The 11,278-nt window shown below is 54.5% G+C and overlaps 2 protein-coding genes across 2 annotated transcripts; both read right to left on the reverse strand.

The window, feature by feature from the left end:
- Positions 1-7,832: 7,832 nt before the first annotated feature.
- LOC123186300 (uncharacterized) lies at positions 7,833-8,354 on the reverse strand. Its single transcript, XM_044598082.1, has 2 exons — positions 8,144-8,354; positions 7,833-8,060 (listed from the first exon to the last, which is right to left on the reverse strand). The coding sequence occupies exons 1-2, from the start codon at positions 8,234-8,236 to the stop codon at positions 7,950-7,952; spliced, it is 204 nt and encodes a 67-aa protein (XP_044454017.1). The 5' UTR covers positions 8,237-8,354; the 3' UTR covers positions 7,833-7,949.
- A 256-nt stretch (positions 8,355-8,610) lies between these two features.
- Positions 8,611-11,054, reverse strand: LOC123190693 (triacylglycerol lipase OBL1). The gene is made up of 4 exons (XM_044603390.1): positions 10,630-11,054; positions 10,296-10,523; positions 9,592-10,214; positions 8,611-9,163 (listed from the first exon to the last, which is right to left on the reverse strand). The coding sequence occupies exons 1-4, from the start codon at positions 10,907-10,909 to the stop codon at positions 8,906-8,908; spliced, it is 1,389 nt and encodes a 462-aa protein (XP_044459325.1). The 5' UTR covers positions 10,910-11,054; the 3' UTR covers positions 8,611-8,905.
- Positions 11,055-11,278: the final 224 nt, after the last annotated feature.

The following is an 11,278-nucleotide window of genomic DNA, read 5'->3' on the forward strand; positions in this document are numbered from 1 at the left end:
CCTCCTGCAGTGCGCGCCCAGTGATTGCAACATGTTTTATCCGACGGTCACTTTCGCTAACCAACGCGTATATCCGGATGGATGAGGTTCTTTCGTCTCCTCAACTAATTCGGTTCCAGGCCTCTCCGTCTCGCCTCAGGGCATCTTCAGCCGCGCCCCTAGAAAAACCTTCTCAGACATTTTTTTCGCGCCGGCGTCGAAAAATCAGCCCAGCCGTGCTCCCAGGAGCCTGATTTTCGTCGGCTTGGGCGAAAACAGCGCCGGCGGACCAGGCCGAACCCGGCGCGTTGGGGGGCGTCCGGGGGCGCCGGGGCGAACTGTTTTGGCGCGAAACAGCCGCGGGCCCGCCGCGTCAGCGACTCTACCCTCTTCTCGGCCCTTCGTCGTCCTCATCGCCTCGTTTCCCGTGGTGAATCAATGCCAAAGCTGCCGCACCAGTCAGCCCGCGCCATTGATACCTCACGGGCGGCGCAGTGAAGACCGGATGACGCGCGTCCCTCGCCCTCCCTACCCGCCACGCGTACTCACGGCGGCTCGCGCACGGGCGGCGCCTCGGCCTATATAAGACGCGCCCCAGAGCACTCGGCGACTCGTACTCTCTCGCCGTCGTCGTTCCTCCCTCGCCTCTCTCTCGTCGTCGTCGTTCTTCCTTCTCCTCTCCCTCGCCATCTTCAGCACCCATGACCGAGCGCTTCCCAGGCGACGGCGCGGCGGCGAACGGCTTTGGCCGCCGCCATCTTCACGAGAGCGAGACTCGCCTCCTTTTCGAGGCCGAGTACCCGGTCCCGCCGGACATGCGGGTACCCGGGGCGTGGAGGATCAGCGCCGGCGGCGTGCCGGTGCCCCCGATACCTACCGACGCGGCACGACGTGCGGAGATCTCACGCATCCGCTCGTCCCTGCCGCGTGCGGCGAGGGAGGGGCCACGGTACGTCCCCGACAGCCCGCTCTGGGAGTCCTACTTCCGCCGCCGTCACGCCGAGCAGCTCGAGGCCACCAACGGCGTCGAGCCCTCCGGCAGGCTCAACGCCGTCGGCCGGCGTCGGTGGTGGGGCGTGCCCGGGCGCACGTTGGAGGCCGTCCTCGAGTACATCGAGGGCGGCAACACGCCGCGCCTCGAGTACCCCGCTCCCCCGTCCTTCACGCGCCGCGGGGGAAGCTCCTGGACCCCGAGGCGCATGGAGACCGAGGGGTCCTCCTCCTCGTCCGGCGACTCCCCCTGCCTCCACCTCCGCCCCGTCAAGCCGGAGCCCCAGGGCGCGCCTGTCAGTGCGCGCACTCGCAGCTCCGGCGTCCGCATCGGCGACAACGCCTCCCCCACCGGCCGCTTCGTCCTCGTCGAGCCCAAGCTGGAGTTCAAGCCGGAGCCCGGCCTCCCCGTGGAGTACGAGGAGATAGCGCGGCGTGACTTCTCCGACGAGGACGCCCTGCTGTGGGCGCGGGACGACTACCTCCGTGACGAGATGGTCCGGCAGCGCCGGGCCCTGGAGGAGATCGCCGCCCGCAAGCGTGGGCGCGAGGACGAGCACGGCGTTGTGGTCCTCAGCGACGACGACGACGACGCCCCCGGACCATCCAATCCGCCGCGCCAACCGGGGGAGGGATGCAGCAGGGACGGCGGAGGCGTCGGCGGGGGCGACGACGACGACGACGACGGTGACTACACGCGGTTCTACCGCCTCCTCGGCATGTAGAACCGCGTGGGCGGACGGCGAGGTGGGCGGCGAGAGAGACGGCGGGGGTAGCCCGCGGTAGTTTTTCCCTTTTTTTATAAAGCATATTTAAATTTGAACGAACTCGCTGAAGTTTGCGTTAAATTTGAGTCGTGTTTGCGCCGTATTTGACTTTTTTAAAATTTCGTGAGGGGCCGCGACTGGGAGGCATCACGTTCTCAATACGCGGTTTAGCGCTGGTGCGTCTCCGAAGGCGATTTTTTGCCCCTCCTGGAAGGCTAACGGGAGATGCCTTCAGCTAGCCCAGCGCCACGCCGTCGTAAGGTTTGGTCCTGCAATCATACCGACGAGCGCGAGCCGATCGCCACGGCGTCCAACCAATCGGTGCCTGCTAGTACCACTCTCGTATGACTCTTGCCGGCCGGTGACGCCGACCCAAGTGGTAGTACATGCACGCACCGAAGCTCGCCGTGCGTTGCGCGCGCGCTGTGCGGGACGCCAGCCACACGTGTATCGTACTTTTACCGCTCTCCGCCGCCGCGTCTCTGGATACGGGAGCAGGTGGAGGCTATCGTACTGTTTCGGTGTTTGTGGATTTTTTCGAGTGGCGTCGACTTGTTCCTGTGAAAGAAAATGTGGCATTTTTTATCGAGGGTAAAAGGATTGTATTACTCAAGAGCAGGAGAGGTCATCCCTACACAAGCTAGGGATGTTAGCCGGTCCAGAGCGGAGCCAGACCATCGTACGGTCCTCCGTTCTATCAAAGTTTGCTAACACATGGCTTACATTATTTTACTCTCTATAAATGTGAGTAACACAACACTCCCTATTACCCAGAAACTCCTTGATCTCCGAGATCACCATTGCATGCTCGGAGCGACCTTGTCCAATCGCCTTGATCATCGATACGCCCTGCAGGCTATCGCACTCAAGGGCGATCGGTAGCTCAGTCCACTGAAGGGCTAGGCCGAGGCCTTCCCAGCATCCCTCGAGCTCAGCATGTAAAGGGCCAAAGCATGATCGCAAAGAGCGACAAGCAGAGAAGATGATGCCACCGTCATGACCGCGCAGGATCATCCCAGTACCCGCCCTACCATCCTCGCGGGCGAAGGACCCATCAACATTCAGCTTGGCCCATCCAAGTGGCGGTCGTCGCCATTTGTGCGAGATCTTCGGCTCCTTCGACACATGCGGTAATGGTTGCTCCGCCCCATCCAGCTGCACAACCATCTTGCCCTTGTCCCAGTCACCTGCTGGATATTGTTGTATACCTAGCAACGAGGCGACGTAGCTTTGTAAGAAGCGTTGAGAAACCTCCATGGATGGTGGTCTCTTGTCATGTTGGATCTCATTGCGGATGAACCAGCACCTCCACATCAACATGAGGACTCTGAGACAATCGCCCTCGTCGCACTCCGCCATGAGGTTCAGGAACCATTCCGGCTCCGTGTTCCGTATTGATGTGATTTCGGGAATTCGCCAAACTTTTGCCATGGTACGCCATAGATCCACAGCTCGTGGGCACCCGCAAAACACATGAAATGTGTCCTCTCGCTCGAGACCACATAGTGGGCACAAATCAGATACCTTCATGTGACGATCAAATTTATTAGCCCATGTTGCAAGTGCATTTGTAGCCACCCGCCAACCAAAAACACGCACCTTTGGAGGAGCAGGGCACCTCCATAAGAATGCCCAGACGGCACGTCGCCCGTCCGGTGCCCTGCTCGCCGCGACTGAAGAAGCACGAAGCTTGTCCTCGAGCGCCAGCCGGTACGCTCAGCCTCAGCACGGAGAAGATACCGGTGCGTTCTGCACCCCATGCGACAAAGTCGTTGCTCAGCCTTAGAGAAGTTTTGATCTTCATAATATGTTGTGCGTCCACTGGCAGAAAATTTGTCGAACAACATCCGCACGCCACTCCCCATTTTCCTCAAGTAGCTCACTAACTCTTCTCAGCCTGTAATGTCCTTGTTGGGTGATCGGAGGACGTCCAATGGGATGAGGGATCCACGAGTCTCTCCATATGCGGACTGATTGCCCATTGCCAATGCGCCAGATCAGCCCCTTCTTCAATAATTCCAAGCCATGTATAATAGACTGCCAGGTTTGAGAAGCATTAGTGGAAAAAGCCATGTCCTCCAGTTTGCCGTTAGGATAATAGTGAGCTTTCAAAACACGGGCACATAAGCTCTCGGTGTTCACCAGTAGTCTTCATGCTTGCCTAGCCAGCAACGCTTGATTGAACAATCTGAAGTCCTTGAATCCCATGCCACCGGCTGATTTGGGCCACAACATATGATCCCAAGCCTTCCACTGTGTTTTCCTCTTACTTCTGTACGCTCCCCACCAGTAACTCTGAATCATGCGAGCAAGATCATCACATGTGCTCCTGGGGAACTTGAATATGCTCATCAGAAATGTTGGTAAGGAATGGGCTACAACCTTAATGAGGACTTCCCTTCCTGCCTGCGACATAAGCTCTCCCCACTGAATAATTCTCTTGGTGAGCTGTTGTTGCACATTTTTTAATTTCCCTCTAGACAGCCGACCACTCGGAGTAGGAAAGCCAAGATACTTCTTCAAAACTTGCATTAACCACATCCAGCGTATGCATGACCTCCTGTTTGTTCAACTCCGGACACCTGGGCCCAAAGAGAATGGAGCATTTATTTGGGTTTATGACTTGCCCGGTAGCTGAAGCATATCTGTCAAGAGTCGCTCTCACATGACCAGCTTCTGTAGCGTTGGCATGAAAAAACAGTAGCATGTCGTCCGCAAACAAGAGGTGTGAAATGCCCGGGGCTTGAGGACATACCCGCATAGGCGTGATCCTGTGACCTTCAATTTATTGTCTTAAAATAGCATTGACTTGTACTCCCTTCTTTCCGGTTTATAAGGCTCAATTCAAAAATCTCACCAACCAAGATAGATGGTGAGTGGTGGAATACTTTTTGTAGTTTGCAAAAGCACCCAATTAATGCTCTTGTTTTTCTCAAAAAAGTATGTTTACCAATGCATTAATTGCAATGTATGCATGCATAAATTACATGCATTGGTCAATTTTCTCTTAATACTTACATGCAATGATTTAATGCACCTTGAAATCTGAACATGTGCTGGGAAATAACCAAATTGAGCCTTATAAAATAAAAAAAACTAAAATTTTGAGATAAACCCTATAAACCGGAAAGGAAAGGAGGGAGTACTAATAGCAATGCGATTTTCCAAAGAAAAATAGACTGGCATGACTAGTTTAGACCGTGCTTTGCCCATTACCCTTAGGCCATCCACAAACACTTGCAAGTTGCAGGGCTTATCCGGATGATCATCACTTTTTAGATAGATGAACTTTGGCCTCGGGTTTGAGGTGACGTACACGTAGGCTAGCTCGCCCACTGGACAGCGACACGCCATTGAATGAATGATACGTACTACGTATATGATCCAATCGCTCGTCCTCATCACCGTGCCCAATCAGCGTCTGCTAATGATATGCCATGATTGTGGTCGGTGACGCCGACCCGCGCCACAAACTCAACCGTGCCGTGCTACAGGGGGGTGGCGGTGTACGGGATGGGGCGCCAGCCACACATGCTGCCGCGTCTCCAGATGCGGTGGCTGAGGCTCGCTGGATCTCTCGCCGCCCGCCTCGTCGACATCGTCCTCGCATATCCCGCGCTGCATTTGAGTTCGGTTCGTTGCGCTGTCAGACTGGCGTACAGGTTGCTTTGTGTGCGAGTGAAGCCAACGCGACGTGAAACGGAAATTGCGGAAAGACGTCTTTTAAGGGTGATATAGCCGGGCAATTGAGTGACTTGATGTCGGGACAGTAAAATCTTTTTGAGTTTTTTTTTGAGGATAAAAATCTTTTTAAGTTTTGGTGTGTTTGATATTGTCTTTCTCCTTCTTTTGAGCATTACAATATTGTTAACCCTCTTTTTTTATGTATTGCTTTTTTTTCGAGAAAACTTTCAATCTATTCATCTTCGATCATGGCAATACAACGAACACCAGAAATAATAAAAATTACATTTAGGTCCGTAGACCACCTAGCGACGACTACAAGCACTGAAGCGGGCCGAAGGCGCGCCGCCGTCATCGTCCCTCCCTCGTCGGAGCCGGGCAAAACTTGTTGTAGTAGACAGTCGGGAAGTCGTCGTGCTAAGGACCCATAGGACCAGCGCAGCAGAACATCAACCGCCGTCGATGAAGAGTAGCGTAGATCCGGAGGATCCAACCTGAAGAAACACAAAACGTATACGAACTATGACCAGATTCGAGCAAACCCACCAATGATAGATCAGCCGGAGACACACATCCACACGCCCACCGACGATGCTAGACACATCACCGGAATGGGGGCTAGACGAGAAAGACCTTATTCCATATTCAGGGAGTCGTCGCCGTCTCGTCTTCCTGAGCAGGACATAAACCCTAACAAAACTTGAAGAAATATCTAAAAACGAAGCCCTCCCGCAGGCAAAGGTCGGGATCCACCGCGCCGCCATGGCACTAAGGCCACCGGGGACAAGATGGACCGGCGGCGGCGCCGACGGAAGGCAAAGAAACCCTAAGCTTTTCTCGGAGAGGAGGCTTTTCTTTACTTGCGCATAAAATCTTTTTTTATGTATTGTTAACCCTCTTCTTAGTTAATGAATGAGCCAAAGTTTTTGCCTCGTTTTTTTTAAAAAAAGTTCACATACCCCTGATATTTCAGGAAGCGGATTACATAATCCTCTCAACTTTGAAACCAGATATTTAGCCCCCTCAGTTTTACAAACAGTTTTGCTAAATCTCAGTCGACTGAGACTTCATTATGTCCCAGTCGATATTATATTCTTTTGATCTTGCGTTGAGATTAGTACAAAACTCTTCTTTTTGATTTTTTTCTTATATACTAATATATCACTTGACTGAGACTTGATTAAGTTTTAGTGGACCGTGACCTGGCCACACCCTTTTACGAAACCAGATAAATCACCTTTTAGAAGTTTGGAAGGTGGTTTGGTAGAGTGGTTTTGTCCACGCGGCGTCTTTCTCTGTCCCCACACGCTCTTGCCATCTTTCCTGCACCCCTTGGCGGCCAAATTGTGTTTTGACCCTTTTGCGAAAATTGAGCCAGATTTGACCCTGGCCCGGAAAAATTTCAGAATCTGATCATTTTCCGACCGCCGGGGTTGATGGCGGTAGAATATACCAGCCTATCGTTGAGGCCTCTGGCGGTAGGCAATTTATTCACGTTAGCGCAATGCAGCCCGCCAAGGTGCCCGGCTCTAGGTGGGTACAGAAACTGCATTTGATACTTAAAAATTATTTGCGGTAGGCGTGCATCCCAACCTTCAAGGATCTTAGCGGTAGATTGTTATACCCTACCGCCATAGACTCTGACGATAGGAAAATGATCAGATCTCGAAAAAAATTCCAACCAGGATCAGATCTAGCTAAATTTTTATAAAAGGGTCAAAACACCAAATTTAGCCCCCCTCGACGGCAGTAGCACTTTCTGCTCACCGGCCAGCCCACCACCGTTGCTCTGGATCTCACTTCGGCTCCATCATCGCGCTCGTTTGCATCTCCACCCTCCAAGGCCGTGGGCATGTTGGCGTAGAGCAAGAGGATCCGGCCAGGTACGGTTTCTGCCTTAAGCTGCGGCGAAGAGGCACAACGCCCCATCCCTTGCGTGACAACGGGAGTTCGGTGGCAAATCACAACTCTGGTCAGCGCTCATAGCATAGACCGAGGAGGAGGGAGTTGGAGGACCAGGGTAGCGATGGAGAGGAGAGGCCGACGAGGGCTTCCCGATGCATGCGTTGGGGGCCGAACGCATCATCCATTCTTCTCAATCAATTACCCAATTCGTTTTAATTACAGAAAACTGGCATTCTCTGACCGCATGAACTCATGCTCGGCATTGCATCATACACGTTCAGAATCAGCATGCGCAGCGCAGAGAAGTACTAGGAGTATAATCAAATGCATAAGCACTGAATGCAAGTGCAGGGCCAAAAGAACTACTCCCTCCGTTTGGAATTACTTGTCTCGAAAATGGATGTATCTAGAACTAAATTACGTCTAGATACATCCATTTTTGCGACAAGTAATTCCGAACAGAGGGAGTAGCAGTATAGTGAACAATGCCCATTTCCTCTGGCTACGGATTGAACGTAGACTGGATTAACAGCATCAAGCCGCTCACAAAACGAGGGGAAGTGAAGAACATCGACACAGAGGCCACGCATATCCTCTTTACTTCTCAGGCTGGTGGTGTATCAGTCAGTCATTTCGCTTCTTGGCTTGGCGGCCGGACCTCCGCCGCGCCCGGCGCTGCCGCCCGCCGCCCTCCTCGTACTCCGAGTACTTGTCGTCCAGGTCCTCCAGTGATTTCTGCACCATCGACGCGAATTCACAATCAACGGAGAGAAGTTGTGCGTTCATATGCACGGTGGAATAAGGGATATCGGGCAAACCTCCCGGATCTCCATGAAGCTGACGGCGTAGAAGGTTGCGGCCGCGGCGCCGACGATGCCGAGGATCGGAATGACGAATTGCCCGGCGTCCATGTCCGGTTCCCACCGCCGACTCCGAGAGGCTGAAGTGAAGGGCTTTGCTGGTTTCTGTTCTCCTCACAGCCAACCATCGCAGTAGCCTCTATCTATCCATCACCGAGGCCAGCTTTCGTTCATTCTTACAGTTACACCCCCACTTAAAGGAGCTATTATTTGTGCATCAGTTCCTCGGTCGCTCACACAATTATTCAGAACCAATGCACACATCTTCGAGCTGCGAAGTGTTGAAGCACAAATGCATAGCTCACCTTTGCAAATCAACTTGTGTTTTTTAGGTGAACTGGCTGGTGTATGCAACGCTACACGAAGTTGCTTTCTAGAACAAACAATGCCCATCGTACGGCACACAAGAAGTTGCCAAATAATCTGCGCATACTTCATTGAACTTCTTATTTATTTCACAAATCACAAGCACAACAGTTGTTCACACAGCTCAGCGCACGCACTGGTACTCACACGCACATCAGCAACAGGCGGATCACACAACTAGTAGTAGCACGCAAGGTGCAGTTGATGCCACTGCAGGGACCTCCACTCCAAGTTTGGCAACCTCAGCATACGAACTGAACATCTCTGCACGCTACGAGCACGGACACGTACGGGTAGTAGTAGTAGTAGTACATCACATCGCATAGTCAAGGCCATGGCTCTGACGCGCGTCCGTCACTCGTCCTTGGGAATGCGGGCGGCGAGCGCGACGCCGTTGACGTAGTCGTGCGCCCTGTGGAACGGCAGGCCGGGCAGCGCCACCGCCAGGACGCGCAACAGCAGCAGCTCCCACCCTTCCCGGAAGTAGGCGCCCCTCCGGTAGCTCAGGTACGCGCTCCGCGCCAGCTCCCGCGCCGCGTTCACCCGGCTCGCCACGAGCCCCGCCGCCGACGACGATGGGCTCGCCGTCTCGCCCGGTATCTCCGTGAACACCTGCACGAGTAACGCAAAATGTGCATTGATTTTTTTGATTCAGAGGAAAATGCATTTCATTTTTCCAGGTCGAAGAGGACATGTTTGGTGGCCACGAACAGTTCAGTGGCTCTCGCCGAACTCCCGTATCTCCGGTTGTCTCGGCCACATCTCGTTTATCTCGTCAGTTTACGAGTGTGCGTAAATGCAATTTTTTGTGACCTTACATCGTCAATGATTGGTGAGGTATCTAGTAAGACTTGGCAGGTTTTGGCATGAGACAAGAACGAAAGATCACTTTCGCTGGATGCTCATTCTGGATTGTTCAAGCAATGGCGGCGACATGGTGTACGCACGCCAATTGTTCCACCAAAAATGAATTCTAAAATGCATCTTAAACGAAGAGCATGAGCGCGGTTAATTTCGAGAAGAGAAGCGTGGACGATCACCTTGAGGTTGTAGGAGACGTCGAAGTGGAGGCAGAGCCCGAAGTGCAGGAAATGGGCGGAGGAGCCCACACCGGGCAGCCGCGGCAGCGGGTCGCCGGCGTAGGTGAACCGGAAGTGCCGCTTCTTGGGCCTGTCGAGGTTCCGCTCCGCGAACATGGCGAGCATGGCGTCGCCCACCTGCGGCTGCCCGAAGGTGTACACCCCGGCCAGCCGGTCCATCACCGCCTTCTCCCGGTGGTACGCCATGACCGTCGCGAACAGCACCGCCAGCGCGCCGCCGCTCCCGTGCCCGGTCACCAGCAGCCTCGCCTTCGGGCTCGCCTCCAGGAGGCCCTTCACGGCATCGCGGATGGTGTAGTACGCGTACACCTTCTGGGGCTTGCCCTTGACGTGCTCCACCCACTTGGGCCACCCCATGTTGCGCTGCGCGCCCAGCGCGTGCGTGTAGGCGGCGTGCGCGCGCCCGAGCCGCGGCACCTTGTACCACGACGGGTCCAGGTCGGCGCGCCACCGCGCCGCGTCGAACGCCGGCGTCCCCCGGAACGCCACCACCACCAGCTCCGCGTCCGGCCCCGCCTTGTCGCAGAACACGAACGCCTGCGCCGTGTACGCGCTCTCGAACTCTGGAGCAGTCGACACGCATCAGTTCAGATACACACACGCATGTGTGTCCGTTGTGCACACAGAAGATTTCTTTTGATTACCGTTCCAGCAGTTGTAGAACTTGACGAACTCCATCTGCCAGCGGCGGGTGACCACGTCGCGGATGAAGGCCTCGTTCTCGTACGCCACCTTGGACGCCATGACGCACAGCGCGGCGTGGTGCCGGCTGTCCGCCGGCGAGATGCTCCTGTCCAGATCGACTCGCCGGTCGATGAGCCCCGTCAGCGACCGGTACGACGCCGACGATCTGTCCGGATACTCCATCTTCCCTGCAACCAACCAATGAACAACAGTAGAGTTCGTTTCAGTTTGCAGTGCAGCCAAGACGGGCGCCAAATGCAAACAGTGCGTGCACGCGCTCATGCATGAGCTGACCGTGGAGGACGTTGTCGATGAGGTTGAGCGCGAGCTCGACGGCGGCGCCGATGGCGGCCACGGGGCCGGCGAGCGAGAGGAGGAGGATCTGCAGGAGGAGGTTGAGGAAGAGGGCGAGCCGGCGGGGGAAGCTGCGGATCTCGGTGCTGGTGAAGCAGTCGACGGCCTTGTTCCGGCCGACCTTGGGCGAGAAGAGGAGGTGCAGGAGGTCGAACGGGCTGGCCCTGTCCGGGCGCAGCACCATGTAGTCATTGCTGAAGCAGTAGTCGAGCTTGCTCATGCTGGCCGGGCACCGATCAACTGTTTGCTGCAGGTCTTGCCGCCTATGCAGAGCGGGTCGTGTATGTTATGATTCTTTGGGCGGTACAGTGAAAGCTTAGTTGCAAAGGCGATTTTTTTTCTCAGCCGAGTTTTTTGCCCCCGTTTTCTCACTGTCTTTTGCTGCGTCTTCTGATTTCTCTCGTTTGTATGTCTGCTGAGGATATCTGATTATCTGTGGTTAACTTTGGATTGAAATTTCCTGGCTTGTGGCAAAGATAATGTGAACTATATATTCTGGGTGTGGCTGCCTCAAGCCTGCATGTTTTTCTTTTTTGAGGGTAAGCCTACATGTTTTTCTTTTTTGAGGGTAAGCCTACATGTTACATGC

Source organism: Triticum aestivum, chromosome 2A (assembly GCF_018294505.1).
Source record: "Triticum aestivum cultivar Chinese Spring chromosome 2A, IWGSC CS RefSeq v2.1, whole genome shotgun sequence".
NCBI classification, from domain to species: domain Eukaryota; kingdom Viridiplantae; phylum Streptophyta; class Magnoliopsida; order Poales; family Poaceae; genus Triticum; species Triticum aestivum.